The sequence below is a fragment of the Rosa rugosa genome, chromosome 4 (genome assembly GCF_958449725.1).
Source record: "Rosa rugosa chromosome 4, drRosRugo1.1, whole genome shotgun sequence".
Lineage (NCBI taxonomy): Eukaryota > Viridiplantae > Streptophyta > Magnoliopsida > Rosales > Rosaceae > Rosa > Rosa rugosa.
Genome location: NC_084823.1, coordinates 50,103,295 through 50,128,499, shown reverse-complemented (window position 1 = coordinate 50,128,499; position 25,205 = coordinate 50,103,295). Strand labels below are relative to the sequence as shown.

The 25,205-nt window shown below is 37.8% G+C and overlaps 3 protein-coding genes and 2 non-coding genes across 8 annotated transcripts; 1 reads left to right on the top strand and 4 right to left on the bottom strand.

Annotated features, from left to right (window-relative positions):
• Window positions 1-7,275: 7,275 nt before the first annotated feature.
• On the bottom strand, window positions 7,276-8,087 carry LOC133745552 (protein indeterminate-domain 16). Its single transcript, XM_062173637.1, has one exon. It carries the CDS (start codon window positions 8,058-8,060, stop codon window positions 7,554-7,556), a length of 507 nt encoding a protein of 168 aa, XP_062029621.1. The 5' UTR covers window positions 8,061-8,087; the 3' UTR covers window positions 7,276-7,553.
• A 2,478-nt stretch (window positions 8,088-10,565) lies between these two features.
• TRNAL-AAG (transfer RNA leucine (anticodon AAG)) lies at window positions 10,566-10,646 on the bottom strand. The gene has a single exon. It is a non-coding gene; the product is annotated as a tRNA-Leu (tRNA).
• Window positions 10,647-11,489: 843 nt separating this feature from the next.
• LOC133745916 (uncharacterized) lies at window positions 11,490-14,205 on the top strand. The gene is made up of 9 exons (XM_062174075.1): window positions 11,490-11,853; window positions 11,993-12,068; window positions 12,167-12,206; window positions 12,344-12,402; window positions 12,494-12,531; window positions 12,797-12,860; window positions 13,103-13,156; window positions 13,493-13,594; window positions 13,927-14,205. The coding sequence occupies exons 1-9, from the start codon at window positions 11,666-11,668 to the stop codon at window positions 13,981-13,983; spliced, it is 678 nt and encodes a 225-aa protein (XP_062030059.1). The 5' UTR covers window positions 11,490-11,665; the 3' UTR covers window positions 13,984-14,205.
• A 183-nt stretch (window positions 14,206-14,388) lies between these two features.
• Window positions 14,389-14,461, bottom strand: TRNAA-AGC (transfer RNA alanine (anticodon AGC)). The gene has a single exon. It is a non-coding gene; the product is annotated as a tRNA-Ala (tRNA).
• Window positions 14,462-19,369: 4,908 nt separating this feature from the next.
• On the bottom strand, window positions 19,370-24,205 carry LOC133746135 (KRR1 small subunit processome component homolog). 4 transcript variants are annotated; one of them, XM_062174296.1, is made up of 13 exons: window positions 24,022-24,205; window positions 23,711-23,787; window positions 23,454-23,569; window positions 22,960-23,052; window positions 22,517-22,561; window positions 22,355-22,393; window positions 21,988-22,248; window positions 21,516-21,592; window positions 21,260-21,373; window positions 20,724-20,816; window positions 20,371-20,415; window positions 19,763-19,801; window positions 19,370-19,664 (listed from the first exon to the last, which is right to left on the bottom strand). In XM_062174296.1, exons 7-13 carry the CDS (start codon window positions 22,067-22,069, stop codon window positions 19,494-19,496), a joined length of 621 nt encoding a protein of 206 aa, XP_062030280.1. In that variant the 5' UTR covers window positions 22,070-22,248; window positions 22,355-22,393; window positions 22,517-22,561; window positions 22,960-23,052; window positions 23,454-23,569; window positions 23,711-23,787; window positions 24,022-24,205; the 3' UTR covers window positions 19,370-19,493. The 4 variants fall into 4 exon arrangements, with proteins under 4 accessions (XP_062030280.1, XP_062030282.1, XP_062030281.1 ...); XM_062174298.1 differs by having other exon boundaries at window positions 19,370-19,656; XM_062174297.1 differs by having other exon boundaries at window positions 23,711-23,782.
• Between the last annotated feature and the right edge of the window lie 1,000 nt (window positions 24,206-25,205).

The window sequence follows — 25,205 nt, the reverse complement described above, 5'->3', positions numbered from 1 at the left end:
CAAAAGGACACGTAAGTGGGAAGATTAACAGAAGATTTCTTTGTTCTAAAACAACATCTAACTCTAAAAAAGACTTGATAAGTTTAGCAATCGAGAGAGATGTACAATAAAGTTTATATTGATCATCTACGTAATCAGTACGTAATTCGTATATAATACTTTAACAACTTAATCCTTAAGAATTTGGATACCATTGATAGTCGGTATTGATGGTTTGGAGATATATAAATGATAAAGTAATTTGATAAAACTTACGTACATGGTAAAAAAAACATTGTTCACGTAAAATTCTTTGTTTTCTTTGTAGAAAAATTTATTTGTCTTAACAAATCTGCATTCTCACTTAAAAAATATTAAGTATTGTGGAGAGATAAATTTGTTATGCTCTTGTAGATGGTACAAAATAAAATTGAGGTAAATTACCACGCAATCAAACCCTAAGAGTTCTTATACACACAAACAACTTTGTACACTCATATTTCCAATGCCTAGATTGATTTTCTTCCATTCCCCAATTTATATAGGGACTAGGATTATATAATCATATTGGTTATAGGAAACCAATCCTTCACGCGCGAGAAAGTAATTACCAACGCAAAATCCCATTTCCCATTTATATAGGGACTAGATTATTTATAGGAAACCGATCATTCTTGAGAAAGATGAATCAAACTACCGACTAGGGAGTTTAAACCAAATCCCTTTAGCCATTTAGGACATAAAATGCATTAAAAAATCTACTTATAAAAGAACGTACGTACGTCGTGGCAAGAAACAATTTGGCTTCAAAGAATTTGACATTTCTGCTTGCTTCACGTTTACTAACTTAGATTAACCTTTGAAGAAAGTAATACCTGATATTACAATTAATCCATGTTAAGAGCCTATTTTCATGCCTAAATTAATTGCACAATTAAATGAAAAAGATATGGAGTATTTGTGAAAAAGATGTCTTTCGAATTAATATTTGAAGTTTTGAACCAAGCCTAAGACTAATTTATCTTAAATTAACACTAGACCTAGTATTGGAGAGCGCCGCTAGGGAGAGAAACCCTAGGCAAAACAGAAAGTGAGCAGCGCCTGTCCGGCGGCGCGCCCTCCGGCGTCGTCGTCAGACGGGACAGAAGGGACTTAGTACCCGATTGTGAGAGGTCCAGTCGGAGAAGAGATTGCGGGGGATGACGGAGCAAACCAGATCGGTTGGCGACATCGACGTTGGCGGCAGGCAAGTGGGATCGGTATTGCTCTATCCGAGGGAGGAGCGCGGACGGCGGGGGGTGGTTCTGAGTTAGAGTGGCAGGCTCGGAGGTCTCTTGGCGGTGATGACCGGGTGGCGGCTTCGCTAGTTTCTTCGGGCTTTCGATCCAGTCAGTTTGCTTCGATCGGATTCGGAAGGTTTGGTTGGGTCTGGGGTGGGGTGGGGTGGCGCGCCTTGCCTGAGTAGTGGGTATGATGGAAGGTTGGCGTCAAGGCGGTGGCGGCGGAGCTGCCGGTGGCGGGACGATGGGATCTGTCCTCCGCTCCTTCAGGGGTGATGGCTGGTTCGATATTGATCTGGTTTACGGCGGAAGGGAAGATGGTATGATGCTGGCGGCGGTCAGTTTCCAGTGGTGACGAGTGTTTCGACGGTGGCGGACTGGGCCTTAATCTAAGTGTGGGCCCGGCCTGGGCCTGGTGGTATTTGGGCCTGGGTTTTTTGTTTTAATGCTATTAGTTTTGTTTTGTTTGGCAGTTGGTGTGTAGTCGGTAATGTGGCACTACTAAGGATGTGGCAGCGACAATCTTCTCTTTCGCAGTCTCGGGGTAGTTCCTGTTCTGGAGTTGGGTCAGCAGCGGTGGCGAAAACGTCTGGCTATAGACAATCATCCTTGGCCTTCTAGTGGGTCCTTCCTGTCTGGGATCGAGTTGGAGCGATGGCGATTTGGAGCAGTGGTGGATGAATGGTGTTGACAATAGGGTGGTGATGGTGTTTTCTTTAGTCCCAGGTCTGAATGTCTGGCAATTCTTTTGGTTGAGTTTAGGTCACAATGAGTGTTGACTTGGTCGATTCAAAGCTGGTCAAGAGGACTCTGGTTGGTGAGTTTAGTGTCGACACAAGTGAGTTGTCCAGTTTAGAGTTCTTATTGGCTGGACGAGAGGTGAGCTGTCAAGGATTCACTGCTCCTGCGCTTTTTGTCTTTGTCATACAGTTGTAGTGCCAGTTTAGAGTCAGTCACTATAGAGTTCCAGTGTGAAGTCTAGAGGCCATTTCTGGTTAAGAGATGTCGCCTAAAAATCGTTGTAAGCAGTTCATTATTAATGAAGTTCTTCTTTGATCAAAAAAAAAAAGTTTTGAACCAAGATTAGTAACTTTTCAGTTTAGTTCCCTTCACTGTCTCATGTTTTTTTTTTTTTTTTTGAAATGTTCACTGTCTCATGTTAACTGTACCTTGATAAAAAAAAAACAAAAACTATACATGTTTTTTTGTCAAGTAAAAAACTATACATGTTAAAAGTTTCTATATATATGCATGCCTTGGCAAGACATATACCATATGCACGGTCTGCTTTGCATATGGAGGTTGAAGCATTGCGTGCTGGTCTTCTTATAGCCATACATCAACAATAGAGTGAAGTGGAACTAGAGAGTGACAGTGTTATAGTGATGACTGCTATGGCAACAGAAGGGGAAGACTTGTCTGAGGTAGGTGCTATATTGAATGATTGTAAGTCCTACTTCCAAACAGGGGCGTAGCCAAGACAAGGGCTACTTGGGCTATAGCCCAAGGGAAAATTTGGCCCAAAATCGACCAAGTATGGGTATAGCCCAATAAAAAAAAAAATAATAATAATAATATATATATATATATATATATTGATGCTTGTAGGTCGACTCTCAGGCTCTCAGCTCTCCCCTTCTTCGGTTTCTCTCCCGTGGGCTGTGGCGCTGTCCCCATTTGCTTCCCCCTTCCAGCCTTCCAGAGTTCCAGGTTCGATTAGCTAGTTCCGGCAGTCCGCCGAGCCACCTCCGCCGCTCCACGCCTGAGCTACCTCCTCCGCCACCGTCCACCGAGCCACCTCCACTGCGGTCTGCATCTTTGGATTCCCTGCGACAGTGCGACTCCTTGAACTCTTGAAGGCTTCAAATCTTCAATCCCTAATGCTTAGATTCTCAGGTAAACACCATATACCCAATACCCATGCTGATGATGTTTGAATCGTGAATTCGTGATGTTTGGTGTTTAGGGTGAGGTGACTGAGGTCGGAATTGGGAATGGGTTGATGAGATTCATTGATATTATGCAGGTTTGGCTATAGAGACATCAAAAAAAAAAAATTGGCTTCGCCCAAAAAATTTAGCCCACCCCATTGTCGAATCCTAGCTACGCCCCTGCTTCCAAAGTTTTTTATTTCCCTTAGACATGATTTTCGAATTTTCGTGAAGCAAATAGACTTGCACACCTTGCTAGTATATATATCCGAGATGGATGATTTTTGGGTTGATGACACTCTGACCTGATATTATTCAGGATGTGCTTATTGAGGATGGTATAGGCTCTATGTCTCCCTCGTTGTACTCTCAAATTCTTATTAATAATAATATAGGGAGGAGGACCACTACTCCAACCTAACGGGAGACCCATGCCCGTTTTCAAAAAAAAAAAAAGTTTCTATATCTAAATTTAGTAGCATAATGGAACTGAGAAGTATCCATATGAACTATATATATACCTCTACTTCTAATTAAATCATGGAAAGTACATGATGTTGTTTGCATTCGTTTACAGTGCTGAAACAACCCTAACTTCCTAGAGGGAACTCATGTACTATTTTGTACTCATGAATATTTTATTTGATTTCATCTACTAGTTATATATGGAACCTGTTGCAAACTCTATATTAGTCGCCAACGAGGTTTGGCTCAGTTGGTAAGGGCGGACTAGTGCTGGAACCCTACCCGAGTTTGATCCCCGTTGCCAACAGGCCTCGTTGGTTCACGATCTATAAGTCTCATACGAAAATCCATACCTGTGGGCTATGAGACAGTTATGTGTCACACATAAGTCCTTTAGGGTTGAGGTTGTATATAGGCTTGCTCTGGCGATGGTGGTGTAGCATAACCAAGCTTTCACCTAAACCTTTTTTAACCAAAAAAAAAAAACTCTATATTAGTCGGGATGCATGACCATCCGGATTGGCAATTTCATGGTTCTATGCTATGAAATTCATGGTTTGGTTCTGAGTTTGAAATAGTTAATTTGTACACAACACTATAAAAGCAAATTCTATGCACCAGATCATAAACTGCATGTTGTATGTAAACTCAGTACAGATTGAAATTATCAGATGTACGTACACATTCTGGTGTATGTCCTTTTTGTTTTGATAAGTATGCATTGTGTGGTGTTCTTTTGCTCATCCGTGGGGAGATCAGCACAAGATTTCTCTGTCCCAATTAACAACAACATCTGACTCGAGGTGATTGATCGAGTACTAGCATCAGTCGTCAACGCGCGCAAATGGGTGTGAGATGCACACTAATCTCCATTTAATCAACACGGTCAGTAAATCTTTGAATACCTTGTGATTTTAGAGACCATTAATTGTAAGTTTTAGTGACACTAAACAAGAAGGAAGAAAAATGAGGAAGCATCATTTTGTGATCATATGTGGACAATATGAAAAGACAAATGTTAAGGTTATGTCAAAATTATGAGCAGTTTGATAGGCATAGCCTGCCCTACTTCTTTTATCCTGCTCTTTCAACTTTCCCAAGGACTTGATTATGGCCCTGAAATTTGGTATTTCCCTGATGATATTCAAGACAAAGGCCTCTTCATAATGTGGGTGGTCATATGTCAGAGGACAGTACTGGTTATCATCATCATCATCAAAAATAACCATTACATGTTTTAAATCAATATAGGCTCCATGAATTCAGAGCCATGAACTTTTTCTGTGGAGCATCTTATGAAAACAACTGTTGGGTTCTTTCCTATGGGACAAGTACATTCAAGTTCTTGATAAAAATCTTTCTTTTGCATCCTGGTAAAGATATTCTGGTTCTTTACAAGATATAGTACAGAAATTAGTAAATATAGAAAGTAGGGAGGAAATGATGACTAGCTAACTTGGTTGTGTGCAATAGCTTGTGCTCTCTGTGTAGCACCAAAACCAATCTTCATAAAAGGATGATAATGAAACCACTAGATCATGACATGCATCTTTCCAGTGCATGCTCATTATGCTTACACAAGAAAAGACTGTTTTGGGATTCTCAAGTGCAAACAGTGAATCAGAAAGTTATCCCATGGAATCATTATTTTGTAAGGACAGACAGTGAACAAAGGGAAGTAGTGGCCAGAGGGTATATACTTGTCTTTAGGATAAGTTTGTGAGTTAGGTAATTACCCAAGTGGTTTGATGAAAAGAAAAGAAGTTTTATTTGTTATGCAGTTTGCTACTCATCTTTTGATTGCTTAAGCTTTTAGCTCTTGTACGTACTTTGTTTAATGCAGAGTCCGAAGTTCATTCACAAAAGTTTTGGGTTCGAATCCTCAAACGTTTTGGGTTCAAATCCTCAAACCCCATTTGGTCAGAATTTGTCTACCCTTTATGTTTGCCCATCTCTAATTCCACGAGAGGAGCTAGGGTTTTGTAAGTGGTGAGGGTTTGATATATATTTTGTTGGCTCATACAATGACAGCTTAAATTTTTGAAATTCATGATTGTCTAATATTCGGTACATATCTACAATTAGGTTCATCATTTAGGAAGATTCTGGCAACCAAACAAAGAATCAAACTTGCAATAATTCAGGATTACCTTTTAAAAAAACCTCCTTCCCATGCCTTCTTGGCCATTTGCACTAGCACTTTTCAGAAGCACCTAATTTAGAGACTTTGTGGTTCTAATTTGCATCCACTAGAATGTGTCTAGCTTCTTTCTGTCTTACCCCATCAATGAATCAAGCCATTGTATTATTGAAGGGAGCCTCCCTCGGATGATTAACTGAATCGAGAAATATAAGTAGTAGTGTTATAGGGGTTGCTGACAAATGAAGCTAAACTATCATAGAGCTGGTGACTGTTCATTGCTGTGATTGATTGTTAAGCTTTAAGCTCGGCTAGTAGAGTCGCGATCGAAGTGATCTGATCCTATCCAAAAATGTTTCTTTTGGGTTGGATTGGAGACATGGGTAGTGGGTGTTCGGTTCATGAGCAAAAGTTCAACAAGTTGAATCCAAGTGTATACAGCCTAGCTGAGTAGATACTAGTGTCTTGTTGCTACTGAATTTTACTTACCTTTTTGTTCTGATTCATTTGCCTTTCTATATCAGCATCAAGGTTCTGCGCACATTTGACTCTCTATTTACGTCACATATTTGACTTTTCCTCAGCTCTCCCTCCAGTTGAGAAAATTATTATGAACTTTGCAGACTGGCTAAATCTTATTAGTAACCAAAAAAATAAAAAGCTTGGATATAATCTTGCACTTGATTTTTTGCTTGCAAGATTTAATAATTGGTTTGTCATTGTACTCTTTTTCTTTCACACTACTATTCTATCCATGCCAAACTCTAAATTATTGTATGTAACCATATATTGCTCAGATTATAAAAAAAAAAGAACAAGAAATCAAAAAGAACAAATTGTTTATGCTCAGAAAACTATTGCTGAGATTTTTTTTTTTTTTTTTTAGTGATACTAAATTTCTTTCGGTGAAAGTAATTTGCTTCAGAAATTCAGATTCTAAATTCTTGCTAGTTAATTATTGTTCGTATTAAAGTTATTGTGTTTCTTTAGCATGTACATCTGTTATCCAGTGAGTCAGTTCATTTGCAGTCTGGAACACCGGCCAAGTCAACATAGAAACCAGAGATGTAAGCCTAAAATAAGGTCATTGCCTCTTATTCATGCATGTGGCTTCAGATTCATGAGACATACTTATATAAGTATATGCATATGTCCTGTTTACTGACTTTCATGCTCCAACTTTGTGTTTATATTGATACATGACATTGCACTCTTCGGAGGTCGATTAGTGCTTCCGGTTTCTGGATCAGAAGCTGATCTCTCTGAACAACACTTGTTAATGTTCCCAAAATTTCCTGATACGTTGTGTAATAGTAATATCGTGAATATTGAATCAATCTCGCATCGAAAATTCTAGTATCGTGATGAATATAGAATCTCACATCGCAAATTTTTATCTTTCTTCGCGAAATTCTAAACCTGACAACATAGAAGCTCATAATCTTAATTAACACGTACGATAGGAAGATTGGACTAAAAATGAAACCAATAAATAAGCAGCTCAATTATTCATCATACAGATCACAACATGAAAGAAAGGAAGAAAAACACAGATCGAAAACCAACCATCTCATGCCACTCTCTTATCATATCCTTCGATCAGTACTGTTACTATTTCCTTTCTCCTCCTTTGCTAAAAGAAATTGCAAACCAATCCAATAAGTTTTCAAAATCTTACTGGTATATGTTAACAATCATAATATTAATACCAACTTCGATCCCGACCAGAACTCAACTCAGAACCTAATTTATTATGCATCAAGGCCTAAACCTTTGCCTGCAAGACTGGCAAGTGATCTCCATGCACGTGGCGTCCATCTGGCGCATTGCCTTCTCCTTCATCCTCTCCGCCTTCTCCACTTCCTCTCTCGCCCTCTCCCAGATGTGCCTCGCACGTGTGAACTCCGACTGAGCCAGCTCCATCTCCCTCCTCGTCAGCTCCCTCACTCTCTCCGCGTACGCCTTCTCCATTGCCGCCATTCGGATTTGCTCCGCCGCCTGCCACTTCAGCGCCTCCACGCAACTCGCCTTCGGCTTCAACCCCGTCGTCGTTTGGTCGTACTCGCAAACATTGTTGGTTGCTCCCATCAGTGGTCTCACACTTATGGACAGTTGGAGGTCGAGAGAGTTGGGCGCTTCTAGGGCTTCAACTGCTGCCTTTGATCGGTATCGTAGTGAAGAAGGATCTGACGGCCGAGGGGCTGTCCTCTGTAAGGAGGGAGGACCAGGAAGAAGCTGCAACTCCTTTTGATCATCATGTTCCATCGGAGGAAAAGAAACAAAATAAAGTGTTCAGAGGAAATGATGTAATTGGTGAAACTTTGTACCTATATATAGACAATTCAACCATGTTCAATTACTGTTACTATCCATGTCTAGCCTTGACCTTGCCCATAGAGAGGAGGGCATTTTGGTAAAAGTATATTGGGAGATTTGAACAGTGGGAATTTCAATGTCCGTTACAGAAGAGCCAAAAGTAAGGGGGAAATAACGGATCACGTTATTGGGCTATGAGTACCTCTTTTGTGTTCTCTTGGACTAATGGAATGAGTTCTTTTTCTTCGTTGTCATTAATATTATTATTGAATCATAGAGTTTGTCAAATTTATTGATTGTTGATTGTACTACTTTTTTTTTTTTGAGTACCTCTTTTGTGTTCTCTTGGACTAATGGAATGAGTTCTTTTTCTTCGTTGTCATTCAATAATAATATTAATCATAGAGTTTTGTCAAATTTATTCATTGTTGATTAGTACACCTTATTACTTTTTTTGTATTACACGAAAGTAGAGTTCAATGAATTTAGATTCAAACAAAACATCGTTAAGTACTGAAAATATGTTGAAAATAATTCTCAGTTTCAAACTTATGATCTATCGTAACACTTTAAAGATTCTCATCCTTTAAGCTAATAATTGAAACTCATTCCTTTGTTCTACTATTTATAATCATTTCATTGCTCTACTATTTATAAGAAACAAAAATGGTAGAATGAAATACTCACATGTCAAATTCAAAAATGTTCATTTCTCACATGCGTAAGTAATGATGTTTTTTTTTTATCGGGAAGTTAGGTTAGTAATGCACACACCCATGCTGTGGTATCCCAGCACCTGCACCGTCATTACGGCGAAAGCCAGACTAATCCATTGCACCGCAGACGCACGAACCCAAAGGGTCCCTCAAATCTGCTGGCCACGGGATGGAAATGAGATTCGAACGCTAGACTTGGGGGTTCCAGGCTAGGCCGTTCGACCAGCACACCACACCATGTGGTTAAAAATATTAAATAAAATTTATCAGATATCGATGGGATCTCTTCATCTATTAGATGAATGTACTAACATTAAAAATGACTTGCAACTTTTCTACCCACCTAATTATCATATGAGTAAAAATTCATGAAAATTTCTTAACAAATTTAGTATATAAATGTGATCATCATTGTCTTTTTGGTGAACATATAAATCTGATGATCTTGTTCCATGCTAGCATGATTATTTGACTTTTTCTTTTTTTGGGGATGAGGATGAAAAGGGTTTAGAGGATGGTGGTGTAGTAATAATTAAGTCGCACGTGCAATAAGGGGGTGACTTTGTATATGGGCTTTTTCTTAGCTTTGTAATTCTATTTTGGACATGGATCTTAGCTTTATGGTAGGCCTAGGTTGTCGGCCCTCTTGTTACAAAAAGCGACCCGCTTTCTATCTCAGCTGGCACGCTCGCGCATATCGGCACGTGGGAGGGGGGTAACACAAACACAAAGTGACGCTGACCATGATTGGCTCACTGACTCTCCCACTTGGACCGTTGATCGCCTGGGTCCCACCCAAAACTACCTTTCTTCATCTATAACATCGTGCGGACCGTGAGGTTCATCACAGGAGTGAGTGTTTTGAGCAGTAGTTGCTGGCTCGTTTTACTTTTACCAGTCTAGTGAAAACCTTTTCAGTAACTCTTTCATTTTTCTTCTGTTTTTACTGGTTGAACAGTATTTCTGCAATAAATGGATATTACTTTGGCCCTAAGAATGTTGGCTTTAAGGATCGGTCATTGCCCCCACAGCCTAATCGGAAAGCCTAATGAGTTATGAACATGTTTATTGCTCGGTTCACGTTTTATAGGCATTTTGAGCACAAGGCTTGTAACTATACAAACTTACATAAAATGCATTGTTTGTGGCTTCCCTCTCCTTCCCTTAATGTCAAACAACTACTTGAAAATATCTACAACATAAGAAACATAGGATTTGACATTTTAAAAGTTAAAACTTAAAAGACCTGTGAAAATCAATTAGTAAGTATTCAACAGAAGTACTCAAGTGTCTATTGGATAGGTTATATATCGATTTACTCAAATATCAAAGTCACTTACTGTTAAAAAATTAACCTTGGATATCATTGCCCTATTAAAAAAATGTTTCAAAGGTGAACTGTTTAAATCATTTCCATAAGACTTGTGTTGTAAAGTCTCAAGCAAACAAAATAGTTCTTCTAGTCAATAATTGTATTGAATCTATTAACTTAATATGTAAATACTTTAGCCTCGCTCTATTATTTAATTGATTTTGTTTGTTTTTCTGAAATATGTGAGTCACGCCTTTAAATCATAAAGTACCCACCAACAAATTCAAATATTGTCTTTGCTCAACTATTTTCTTCTAGTGTGTAATAAAAACCATTGGTTTATTTATGTGTGTGTGTGTGTAAGAAATTGAAAAGAAAAAAACCAAGCAATATATATATATATATATAGATTGAAAAAAAACATTTTGTTGACAGTGGTATTTGAACCCACGCCCTTTCGGACCAGAACCTTAATCTGGCGCCTTAGACCAACTCGGCCATATCAACTTGAATATTCTTAGGTGCAAAAAGTTGTAATGTATAGTGGTTCTGTAGTAATTTCAAGAACACATCGACATTACAGTCCCATCAAAGTAAGGACCCAGAAACTAGGTTGTTGGTATCCATTTTTCGCTATTGGCTTTTGGAGTAATCTATTGGCTTTTTGGAACCCTGTTTTGGAGTAATCTATTGGCTTTTTGGAACCCTGTCCATATAACCCACCCCATCCAAGGTAGTGATGGAGGCCACTTTAGACAATGATTTATTTATCATGCCCTCCAACTAAGACCTTCATCATTTTTTTTTTTCCTTTCTATTTAGGGTCCTACTCAATGTGATCAAGTTCATAAAATGACTTGAAATTGCGATATAAAAATCTCCGTCAACCACATGCAGTCTTAAAATGCAAAACGTCATTGAATCACAATGCAAAAAATAGAAAAAGGTTAAGGAACAATAAAAGTAAAGTTGAGACTTGAAGCCAAGTATATACCTTTTAAGAAAATATTTTTCTAAAACATTCAACCAAACAATAATCATGTTTATGGCTTGCTTTCAAGGTACTTATTTAGAATAATTTAGAAATTAGAATCTTTTAAAAGTTATGAGTCATTGTTTCACTAAATTTTCTCAAGATCTGACTCTGTCATTCACGACCATCACTTCATACACGCCAACAATTAATTTTCGCACAAATTAGAGACATAAACACATTTTCGTCCGATGATGATCGAACAAACTAATAGGATGGTTACAAATTGTTCTTTTAGACCAATAGAAGAAAGAATTTTTCGATTCTCTCCACCAAACTACTTCATAAACATGTTAGGGGCGTACCGATTGGGCCAAAGCACCATTGGACCTCCAAAGTCCGAGCGAACAGAAAACTCCCACGTGGCCTATTTTGCCCGCGAGTTTTCTACACTCACGGATCCTCACTGTAATTTTCCCGCTACTTGTTCTATCGTCTCAGCTCGGGAACTGGAAATTTTCGCGGGAAAAATTGTTCTCCTTCTGGAGCTCAAATGAACTCTCGCGAACTCACTCTGGTCTCCACCGCCACCGTCTTCGGTGCCCTAGCCTCTGCGCTAGCCATCCGCGTCTTCTTCACAAAACCTAAGAAGCAGTCCCCAAAACTCAATTCCTCGCAAAACGGCGTCGTTTCCAGGAAGTGCTCTTCTCAGAGCCCTTTTGACCCCTCAAAACGCAAAGGGTTAGTGTCAAAAATTTCAATAATTCATAAAGTTGTTTGATTTTGATTTTGGGTCCGAAATTAAAAGTGCTTACTTTTTCAATGAATTGTGCAATTCTCTCATGGTTGGTTTTGTATGGTTTGGTTGTTGTTATTGAAGGTATTTGACATGGGATGATTACTTTATGGCAATTGCGTTTTTATCAGCTGAAAGATCCAAAGACCCTAACAGGCAGGTCGTATATTCTTTGCTCTTTCTTTAATTATGAGACAATATAATTGCTTCAATTCAATAAATTAGAATTTAGAAATGACATTAATTGGTGGTGTGTAGGTTGGAGCATGCTTGGTGAGTCAAAGTGGTATAATTCTAGGTGAGAATGAGATTGTTTAGCAGGAATTATGTTGTACTTTTTATGTCATTTTGTTCTTAGTCTATGGTTTTCCATTGTCAATGAGATCAATGATCATTGATTTTTTCTTGACTTCCATCTATTCTGTCTGTCCTCAGGAATAGGGTATAATGGTTTCCCAAGAGGTTGTTCGGACGACAAGCTCCCTTGGGCAAAGGTTTGTATATTCTTTAAAAATTTAGAACGAAAGAAACTGATTGATGAAGCTATAGTCATTAGTATTTAGTAAAGCTGCCCTTTCTTTTCAGATATCCAGAACTGGGGATCCTTTGGAGACAAAATATCCGTGAGTGTATGCCTTCTTGAACTCCATTCATAGCGTTTTGAACTTTTGATCTGCTGCTTCACTAAGATTAGGGTCTGAAATCATTTTGAAGTTAACATCTACTGTCTATCTTCTTTTCAGTTTTCACTACCATCACATCATATGATGTATAATGTTGAAATAATCTCCAGATCTTGTGCTTCTTTTTATACCGTCTATCCTTTATCCCAGTGGAAAGTGGAAACTTTTGTTGTTGCTCATATTTTCTCTAATCGTCTTTTGGCAGTTATGTTTGTCATGCTGAAGTCAATGCAATCCTAAACACCAATCATGCTTCTGCTGCTGGACAGGTTAGTTCTAGCTACATTTCCCTGCCCCATTTAAAATACAGATTCTTCATCTGTTAGGGATATCTGTTTCAGTAAAACAGCTACTGCAGAACTTGGCCTATTGACATTTTGAACTACATAAACTCTAATTGAAATTATGGAAGCCTCTTGAATGATTGTTGACAATGTTCCCTTCTTTTACATGTTCTCTCTCTGTAACTGAAAGTACTGATGGAGCGCTTGATACTATCTTTGTTCTGCAGAGGCTTTATGTGACCATGTTCCCCTGCAATGAGTGTGCCAAGATAATCATTCAGGTTCGTCACTCTGTTCTCTTTTGTTATCGCTTATGGTACATGCAACATAGATGCCCTTGGTCGTGTCATTCTCTGCTACAACCCACAATCAACTAAAACTCAGTAATAGAAGTATCTAGAACTGTGGATGCAGAGAGATTGTGATCTATATATATTGCTTTGAAATTTCAAATGCTAGACAAAAACTTCTAATATATTTTCCTTGTTCTGAAAAGAACAGGAAACATGGAAAGTAGCCACATCGTATTTTTCTTTTCTTTTCTTCCTAGAGTGATACTTTGCCATATTTTAACCTGGTCTTCTTTTCTTTTCTTATGGTCAATATATTTCTTGCAGTCAGGAGTTGCTGAAGTTGTATATTTTGTGGAAAAGAGGTTAAACAATCCAGATATCACGTACATTGCTTCTCACAAACTACTCTCAATGGCTGGTGTTAAAGTATGACCCCTTTATTTCTTGACCTGACTATCCATTTGATTTTGCTTAATCTGTCTTGAAGAAAAATACATAGCATCAGGGTCTTATTCAGCTTCACATTTGTCCATTTTGATAAGCAGTCCCATAAGAGACTCGCTAAGTTTGGGCTTTTCTACTGGTTCAAGCTGAACTATGAATTACATATATGTCGGACAGACGTGCATCAGTGTGTAAAAGTGTTTATCCATTTGAGTGAACCTAGTTACTTGAGCTTTCCTTCTACGTAATTGAACGGCATTGTTCAAGAGCAAATACCTTAACAAGTATATTTGCATTTTCCTTCTTAATTGCAGGTCAGGAAACATCAACCACAAATGAACCAAATTCTAATCAACTTTGAGGAGCCCTAAGAGTTTGATTGTTATCTTAGATGAAGCTTGATCATCAGTGGTATCTTTCATAACCACAGAACAGTAAAGACAACTTGTAGCTCACTGTAACGGTTGTAATGCTTTCTCTAGGTATCTAGTATTAGGCCGACTCCTCCTAGGACTCACTGTCCTCTGGTCGGATCGTTGTAAGTTAAAGCTCTGTATTACGGTGCAGTCATAAGACACTCAGAAACCCTATTGTGATCTTCTAAGGAACCTCTGATTTGTATTACTGCTGCCCACCTTCCCATTGGAGGAACCTGATTTTCAACATCTGATTTGTATTACTGTTGCCTATCTTCCCATTGGTGTTATAAGCATACGACATACCAAAAAAGAAAAAATTAAAAAAAAATAAGAACAACAAATATATTGATTGTTAGTTGGAGATGCGGGGTATCGATCCCCGTACCTCTCGCATGCTAAGCGAGCGCTCTACCATCTGAGCTACATCCCCCTTGTCGTCTTTGGTCATGGTTTTTTACATATTTGGAAAACTGTAAAAAAATTTACATTTTTTCATATATTCTGTACGAGACCAGACACAATCACAAATCCTCAAACTTCTTCATCAATCTTTATAGAGTGATGACGAGTAAAGCATAATCACATAATTTCTGCGCCTGTATTTTTCTGTGAGTTGCGCTTCAAGTGTACCCTGTTTTCAACTTTTTTTTTTTTGAGAATAATTTAACATGCTTCTTGTGCAGGAAAGAGAGTTCAGTACACCCCTCATGAGATCTTGGGCTGGTTAAGAAAAGATTCTTGGGCTGGTTAAGAAAAGATTAGGATATCCAATCCCGGCCCAATAGGATCACTGCAAAGAATCCCAATATTGCTTGTATTTGTATTCATACAATAAGCCCATAAGCCCAACCCTAGTTCGCTCCCTTTCGGCTAAAACCCATTATTATAAGCGACTGATGATCGGTGACCGATCAGCCAAACCCAACGTTAATCGGTGGATCAGGATCCACGACAGTACTACTAACTCGCCTCTAAAGGGATCGAAACCCTAGAGTTGCTCCTGAGCAGCACCCAAGTCCCGAGACCTAGATAGAGTGGCTGTTTTTCTAGGGCGTTACAACTTTGTGGCATGGCCTTGCCTAGTTGCCTTGAGGATCAATCGAAGTGGTGACCGAGTTGTTCTAAACCCCAGCTTCCTGCTTGCTGCCTGGGAATCAGAAACGGTCGCAGTTGGCAGTGTAAGGACTTGAATTTTCACAAATTTGTTGCCATCAGGCCATCATATCCTTTTAAAGAAACAAAATCGCACTCGGCCACCATTCTTTCATCTTTCACTACTTTAGCGGGGGTACCCTATCAGATTTGATGCCTACCAAGTTTTAATAATTAATTAAACTAGTATACATTCTCTCAATCCATTAATTAAGTAGCAAAGCTAATTAATAAATAGAGATTTTGTGCAACATTATGAATGATTAGGGTTGAAATATATGACCATTAAAATGATATAAATCTAACTAGTGACTGCCAAGTGGCAAGTCAAATAATAAAGGGTCAATAAAACCCCAGTCCCTCATGCATGCATGCACACCTTTTCCAGTATGTGGCAAAATAGACTTTGTGATTGATAAAAGTGAGAGAAAGAACAATAAAATTCATCTTTCTCTCTCAGAGAAGTTTCAATATTCTTGGAACACTAGCTTTCTTTAATTTCTTTTCTCGATCTCACTACTATCATAATGACTAAAGTCACTAACCTAGCCTTACTTGCAAACCTCCTCATATGGAACATTCCAGAATCCAAAACGATGCTTGTCCAACAAGAAAAAAAAAAATCCAAAACGATGGACTTGCATACCAGTCACAATAATAAGAGGAAAACTTGAGCTACTGATCGACAACGCCATTATTGTAAATGACGTTTCAATTGAAACAATCAAATCGTTTTTCTCAAATTTATTCCCCGGCCAACTCGATCTTATAACTAGCTACTAGCAAACAAAAGCGCACTTTAGTGACAACTTCGAATTTAATTATTTTTGTGTTTTATTTCACTACTATACTCTGAACATTGGCACATCATGAAGTGTAAGAGTTGAAATAATTCTTAACTGTATGTATATTTTCGGAAAACATGCTAGAATATGCCATGAGAAAACATTAAAATCACTATTTAGTTACCAATATTTCATTCGATCTGTCAAGGCCACAAGATTTTCTAAAGAGTGTTAATAGCAAGTTGTCTTGAATTATCCTCTCTCTGTGGGTCTGAAGGTAAGAAGATACTCAATCTCAGAGCGTAAAATGATTTTCTATAGTCAAAAACTAGTTATTTTGATTTTCATGCATGGGGGGCACCGGGCACCCCTTTATAGTTTGTGAGACGGTGGGGGTAAAATTGTAAATTTTTGCGCTGACCGTTTTAATCGGCAAAATTTATCGTTACGACTTATGAGAGAGGTCACGGGTTTCAGGTTCTTTTTGTTTCATCCCTCATATCTATTTTAGGAGACTTTTTCTCGAACTCTTACAAGAGATCTCTTTAATAACTAATCTTACACTTGTCAAATGGCAGCTATTAGTTTAAGCACAGATCGTTTCATGATTAAGTAAGAAAATCTTTGCTTTGCTTATGATTAATACTATAATTGGGGATTTGGGGTCTAGATTAAAAAAAAAAAGGTCATGATTAATCATTTAAACAGTTTTGTTTTTGATATTTATTCACCAAGTAATTCAGTTAATTACAGCCAACTCATATCAACGATCAATTCAAATGAATATAAGTTTGCAGATAGTACTAAATTATCTATTACGCCGATTATTATTATTATTTTTTTTTTTATTTTTTTTTAATTTAGGCAGTAATATATTGTAATTTGTTAACCACAGTCTGTTAGGCAGCTATTGACCTCGGGCCCACAAAGATATAACTAACCACCACTCCAGTCACTCTCTCTCTCACGCACAGTTAGTCTTTTCTTCTTCCACTCTCTCTTTGCCTTACTCTCAAGAAAGCAAGAGCCATGGCCGACGACGGCGCACCTCAGTTCCCGTTCATTCCTGTGTTTCCGACGAAACCCCGTGCTAGCTGCGGCCAGAAGAAGAATCCTGCCAACAAGACTTCGCTTCTACTCCCTGGCCTCCAAGAAACGCAAGGCGCTACTCGCGTGGCGGCGCGCGGGATGGCACGTTACCGGTCGGCGTCACCCTCCGGCGGTCTCCCTCGCAGGCAGAGGCACGATCCTTCGGCTCTCACCGAGGAAATGCTTGAACTTCTGATCCAAGCTCAGAACAACCAATTGAACCTCCACGACGACCAAGTGAACCAACCCGCGCCGGTTGCCGGAATTGAACGCTATGACCCGGACGACCGCGACATGATTCCAGGATACCGCTCCGACTCGCCTGACCCACTGGTTCCGGAGGACCACATTCCCCACAACGACGACCGGCCAGTACGCTGACGACGATCAATATGACGGTGACGAGGAGCAGTTTGAAGACGACGTCGTGGTGGGCGAAGAGGATCTTGGCGACTACGGAATGGACGAGGAAGACGACGGCGATGACCCGCGCGACATTGACTGGTAACAAACCCTAAACCCGACCCGCCCCGCCGGCCACCGTACTAATCCAGTTCTTTTAGTACATGTTAGGTACGCACGTGGCATTAGTATACAGTATTAGATCCGTATGCCAAAACCTGTCCTGTCCTTTCTTGTGGGATCATCGATTTGATACTAGGCGATCAAGATCTTCTTCTCTTTTTGATTACATCTCGGTTTGTGATTATCTGGTTAAAACGTTGAAAAGAATAGAAGCAACATGTTATAGATTAATCATTAGTTCCAAACACTAGCATTTTGAATTATGTGAATCTTGATCGATCCAAAAGAAAGAAACTATAATTAATCGTTAGTACGTTTCTAAGAATTAATGCATTAGAGCCTGAAACTTTAGTTAGAAAACCAGACTTATAATTAAGACGTAGTTTTTACAGAAAACCCATATATACGGAAATAACGAGCAATTGATCATGCATTTTTCTGTTCATGGGCTTAATTGTTTGAATAACCTATAGTATTATTTGTATTCATTGGTTTTTAGCAAATTATGCATTATTAATTGAATGTATAGGTTATTTCATATTTGACGTGTGATGCTACTATTTCTATGATGATTGATGAGTATGTGGATAGATAGTCTCATATATATAGAGATTGAATTGGAATCGATCGGAAATGAGAATTGTTTTTGATGATTCTGCTTCTTTCAGGGTGGCTAACCTAGGGGATGGTGATGAGATGGAAACTGACGAGGAAGAGTTTACTTACTCGCAGGATCCAGATTACCACCCATGAACATATATGGTACGTCATTCCCTGAATTCTCTCTTGAATAAGTACACTGCTAGCTTCTTGTCAATGTCCCAGAATTTGTATGCTGCTGTTTGTGATTGCTCATCGAATTGATTTTTTTTTTTTTTCTTATGTAATTTTGACAGAAAAGCAATGCGTCAAGGCTGTCCACTTAATTTCACTGAGCATTGCTGCAAACAAAGGATGACTCAAGACAGATATCATAAATCCAAAGATAACAAGTGTGATGGTTACTCCTTGAGCACTTGCTAGTACTCTTTCATGGATAAAGTGTCTAATTCTTTTCAGAAATTACTTTGGTTTAAGAATGAATGTTCAATATGGTATGTGTAAGACATTTTTTTGTACCTTAATTTTCTAATAGCTTAAACGTTTGTTAAGAAAATTAGCATAATATACATTCTTGGTCTATTTTGTAATAACTCAGAATCTTGGAGAACAAGGCTGAAGGCTTTCATAATCTTCTTAATAAGTAATTGCACAGCTTTGGGTTATGAATTTGCTTGCTCTGTTGAGGTTGGCTGATCCCAGTTGCTTGGAAGGAAGGCCGACTCATCTTGAACTTGAATTTGGTTTTGGTTTTCTTCCTTGGAATTTTTCTAATTTTTTTCTTCAGTTGAGGAAAGAATTTACAACTTATAAATTGTTTTTGCTGAGAGAGGTCGATTGCATGCAATTATACTGTTTACGATTATTATTATTATTTTTTTTTTTCTTGCGTGCAGTTTAATCTATGGGCTCCTATTAGCTTATACCTTTTAAAACCCAAGTACCCAACCCATGGAAACCACTAACAATTAAGAAACAACCCCTCATATCCGAGATGATCTCCTTCTCCATTTTACTTTAATTAGTTACTTGATCTCCTCTTTCGTTTTCTACTGTCTTCAAGTTAGTAAAAAATTCAAGAGAGAAGTACCGTTTTTAGAAGAAAATCAATTCTCTGAATCATGGAAAATGTACGTAGAAATTGGCTATTAAAGTCAACAAAGAGAAGATAAAGATGACGGAGAGAGGGAGATCGTGAACATTTTCAGATTTTGAATTATAAGGTGGATAAAAATTGTGAACACGTACAATATTTGAACAGGGGTTGTCAAATCAAATATATGTTCCGCCCTGTTGCGCTCAGCTTAGTTATCACAAACACAAAGCCTCAAGCTTCTTCATTAATCGGTAGGTTTCCCCATTCAATTTCAACCTCCTAACAATGGTAGCGGGATCTTCATCTTTAATGAAGCAGCACTCGACAATTGACCTGAACCGCCTTAATCCTGCACCTGAAGTTCCCACTGCAACAACACTGGATTCCTAGTCATGTTCAAACAAATGAAAGTCATTACATTCTTAAATCTCTCATTTGCCAAACCATTAACCAATAAGAATAAAAAAGGAACAGTAATCCTTACATTAATGTAAATCTCACACTTTGACAGGCGTGCAAGTGTCTGCATCCAGTTAATATTGTTAGCAGAAAAGGAATTACACACACAAGTATTCAATAGAATGTGTAGCTATATAAATTTGCCCAAGTATTTTACTTTCTTTTGAAAGGGACGATCAGTAAAGCATAATTTAGATAAGGGCTAAATACAAATTACTACCCTGTGGTTTAGGTCCAAAATCAATTCAGTCCCTGAACTTCTAATTTCATCAGAAACACCCCTGCACTTTCAATTTTGATCTAATAGGTTCAATTTGTTAGTTTTCCGACAATTGAGTTATTTAACTTGTTAATGTGGCTCATATATAGCCTATGTTTTATGATGTGGTGTCGAGGTGGTCTGCATAGTCAATTTAGGAGTGAGTCCTACTATTAAAAATAATTAGTTTTTCAACAAATAATCCAACTATAACTTGAACCCATAACAGAATATTAACGAATTGGACCTATTAGATCAAAATTGAAAGTGCAGGGGTGTTTTTGATGAAATTAGAAGTCCAGGGACTGAATTGATTTTGGACCTAAACAACAGGGTACTAACTAGTATTTAGCCCTTTAGATAACTTTGTGCACCTGCAAGTAGCACTTGAATCGGTCCTTGTTTTTAACAAATCGCTCCTGCACAAAGTAGAATAGTTTAGAAAAAGTGAGCTTTTCCCCAACTCCTGCAGATTTACAAAACTATCAAGAGTCTGACTCTTAATGGAGTAGCTATGTAGTAAAAAAACTAAATTAACTCACATATTCCACTAATCATCCCAATATTAATAACTCTAAACCTTTCAAATGTCAAACAAAAGCTTTAACCACCAGATTAAACAAAATACTATACTCAAATATCCTGCACCATAATTACAAACAAGTGCTTCCAAAATAGTAAGATTTCAACTTTGTTTAAAGAAAACTTAAAAAAGAAAATGCCCCACCTTCTTGATTCCATATTTAGAGCAAAGTCCACCTTCTTGAAACTCAGTCTTGATGACTTCATGTTGCAGGCGGCCATGCAGGATTTCTATTGCCTGATATGAACATATTTTGTCCTCAAATGATAAAATTGATACAAAGGAGCTCATAGTTTCCAAGTAAAGTTTGACTATAGGTAAACAAACTGAATTTTATATAGATGTAAATATTTCTGACATAACATACATATGTGATTGCTATTGATCAGCCATGCCCAATGTTACTTACATGTTGCGATATAAATATAAAAATCACATTGCAATGAAAAATAGGTACCTTACCTACAGCTTAGAACGTACTTCAATTCATCTAAACTTACAGAGTTACAGAGGATAGCTAATTTTCTTTTGTTTTCTTTTTTTGACGACATTGTTCTATGGACAAAGAGTGACTAAATTACATGCCAACAGGGTGCTATTTTTAGACATGTCTAGACCCCAAGCCACAGGGACCAATTCTAATTTTTAGCCAAATTAATACAGAGGTTTGTCAGTTATACCTTACATGCCGGAATACTAGTTCTTGCCAGAAGCTCAACAAGAATGACAGCCTTGTCCATAACATCAGGATCCTTGGTTCTTCTGGTAGTTGAAAGTGTCATGGAACGCTCAGCCTGACCATAATTTGAAAAACAAGAACTTCATGTGTGCATCAAATCAGACATATTTGAAATCATTAACAGATCAATATTTTATATTTACAAACACACACAAGAGTTTCCGCAAAAAAACGTGCATCATGGGTTAATGGCATACCATATTCAGAGTGCATGAAATGCCATACTCTTCTAAAAACGATTGCAAAAATGGCAAAGCTTCTTGCACCACTTTTTCTGCACAAAATAAAGCAAATATTCGGTGTGAATGCTTGTTTTTATAAAAACACTGAGACAGATCGGAAATATTCCCTTCACTACAATGCATATGTATAAATGATTCAAGATTAATGTCAAGCACACATATACAAAATATTAACATGTAGCACCGATGTGAACTTGAATAGTCACCATTACCATTACCGTTACCTTCTTCTTTCTCATGTGATATCTATGATAACTGATCAGAATGTAATATTATTTAATTGGTTGACACGGACCAAATACTGGATGGATAGTTATGACCATAATCATAAGCCATTAATAAGAGTGTTTTGCCTTCCGCATAATAACTAAAACTTCAGAGAACTAAAGGAAGTCTTCAATTTCCTTAAACTACGAGAAAAATGTACCTCGGCCTATATAGCAGGTCTTAGAGAAAGAGGTTACTTCAAGCATGCCATATAGATCCAAGGAAGGGCCAGAGTTCTCCATTCTCAAGTAATCGACATTTGGGTGTTGAAGATTTTCCACTCCTTGTCTCCTCCTCAAGACAGTTTTAACCTCATTGATAGTTGTTGCAGGATCCGCATTGTTAACAATGCAGCCTACGACACAAGCTTCCTGATTGCCATTAAAGCTAGAGGGTCTCCCACTGCAGCAACAGTGTCTTCCTACTCATTTTACAGAGCAAATTATAAAAATTCATAATTAGACTGAAGACAAGAAAAAAAACTGTGCAACATATGCATAAGAATCACAAGGAACAATAACACTTACATTAAGAAAAAGATAACAAAATGTCAGTGCTGCAAGTGCCTGCATTGAAAAAAAAAAAATTAAACATTAAACATCAAAGTACCAATCAAATGCTATACATACTATTTCTCTTTTCTTTTTCTTTATTCCTTGAGTAGGAACATCAGCAAAACATTAATGTACCTCTAGGGAGCAGGCAAGACATTCCCGTTGTTTAACAAATTGATCCTGCAAACAATAAGTAGATCAGAAAAGGCAAGGCGGAAAAGTGGCTTTTGCGTATCTGCAGCATTATGAGGCTTTGGGTCTGACTGCCTCATGGAATAGCTAGGCAGAGGCCTGATTAAGGCTACTAGTAATCACGCCACTCTCCTCACAAATATTAAATCCTGTTTCACTAACCCCTAATGAACTCTAAACCTTTATAATATCAAAAAAAGCTCTAAGCCTTTCAGCAACACGCCACAGAATTACAATGCAATAATAAAAAGGTGCAGTATCACAATTACATAGAATAAGCCTAAATGATAAGAACTAAACGTGTTTGAAATTTTTATTGTTGAAAGAAAACACTGAGAGACACCTGCTCCTAAAAGCAAATGGGTGGAAGTTTATGTAGTACCGACCTTCTTGATCCCATATATGGAGCAAAGCCCACCTTGTTGATTCCCAGTTTTGATGAGGATATGTTTCCGATCACCATTTAGTATTTCTATTGCCTGAAATCAACATGTTGTGCAATCAAATCAGAAAACGAATACAAAACAGCTCAAAGACAAAGTCAGTTTCATTGAAAAGAAGTACTAGAAGCTCTTTAGTAAAAAGAAAGCAGCATATCATAATATCATTATCTCAACTATAGGTAGATACACAGTAACTGAGCAGTTAATGAAGATGTGAATATTCAGTAATAAACCTAAATGAATATGCGATTACTATTAATATGAAGCATATATTTTCCACATGTTGTTGCCTTAAGCTAAAGAATTACATTGAAAGAAAGGACATAAATGCCTTATAATACATATACCTTGGCAACTACAACGAATCATTTGGATTTAAAAGAATAGCTCATTAGTCATTAGAAAAAGATGACAACAAAAGGGATCTCCGTTTGTACCAGATATGGTGGAACATGAGTTGTTGCCAAAAGTTCAACGACGCGTGTAGCCTTATCAAAAGAATTCCGGCCCTTAGTCCTTCCGGTTGTATTGAGACTATCAGGGAACGCTCAACCTGACCACAATTTGACATATAACAATTACATATGATCATCAACTCATACAGAATAGAGTGTTTACAAAGATCAATGATTCCTATCTTTACAAACTCGACATAAAGAGTTCTCATAAGCAACATTTATAATGCCATGCATACCAGATTCAGTGCACATGAAACGCCAAACTCTTCGAAAGACGATTCCAGCATCGGCCAAGCATCTTGCAACTTCTTTTCTACACAAAACAACGCAAATTAAGGCTCATATATTGGAGTATTACTCTCTTAATTAATACCAGTAACAATTTTAGAATCACTGAATTTTCTTATAATGGAGCAATTCTTAAATGCATTGTAATTCTAGTAGTTCATAATAAAAACTTGAGGATCAAAATAAGGAATAGTCTTCATTTCGCTAAAGTAGTGAACAGCAAAGAGAATAAGAGCAATAGAGGAATTAGTAAGGTAACCTCGTTTTTCATGGAATAGGGCAGAGAAAGAGGTCTCGTTGCAGGAAGGGGCCGACCGGTCGATCTGCATGTGCTCTACGACGCCGTTTTCTCTCTTCTCCATCGTCGCAGACTCGATCGGAACTGTTGATTTTGTTCGGGTATGAATTATGAAACCGGGAAGATGATCAATAAGCAGGAGGAGGCGGCCATCGTTTGGGCCTTTTGGGCTCTTTTATTCCTAGTCCGTTTTTAATTAGGAAAATGAGTTAATGATGATTCTTTTCTTTTTTTTCTTTTCTTTTTTCGGTTGAAACTGAATAATTTATTACTTGGGAGAATAGAATTAACCCTTCATCATTAAGCCACTCAGGGCATATCCAAACATGAAAGTTAGGTATTATTCACTTTTGTTTATCTACTCTAATAATTTTTCAATCATTTTTAGTCGCATTTGATTCTTAATCTAATGGTGGAGAATATTATGCAAATAAACTCATTCCAACTATTCAAATTAAATCTAATCCCGTTTAATGTGGTGACACATGTATAAGTCTCGAAGGTTTAATATAAGGGTGATGTTGTGATCCTCTATGTATTTTCATTTTGGAGTTCGAAAAACTTTTTATTTTATTACAACATGCTTGTCTTATAGATAGTATTGAAAATGACTTTTCCATATTTTTCAATTCGTGGGGTGAAAAATTGGGCTACAAATCCTAAACCTTGAACCTTCTCTCCCTATGTTCATCAGTATATTACAAGCACCTTGCTACAATGCACAATGGGAGTATTTCACATGCGTCGAAGGGGTTTATCTTGGACCTAGGAAGCCTTTGGGTTTCCCTTGACAAAGTCAGTATATTACAAGCACAGTTGTGGATTAGTGGCCTGTGTGATCCAAGGATTTCAGCTTTCTCGTGTAAAGAAAAATCCACTACACAAATTTGTACCCAAAAAAGGAAATGAAGAAGAAGCTAGTAACCTAAATAAGCGACAGCTACTTATAAGAACATCAATTCTATGAATTACATCACAAAAGAGAAATCAAAATGGGTTTTTGAATCCCTTCATAGCTCGATCCCCATCAAAGTCAACATAACGAGACGGTAGAGAGGCAGGGAAGATTGTGTACATGACTTTTCAGATGTTAAGGTTACGGGACCAGATATTGCACGAAGTCTATACATTCACAAACACAAAGC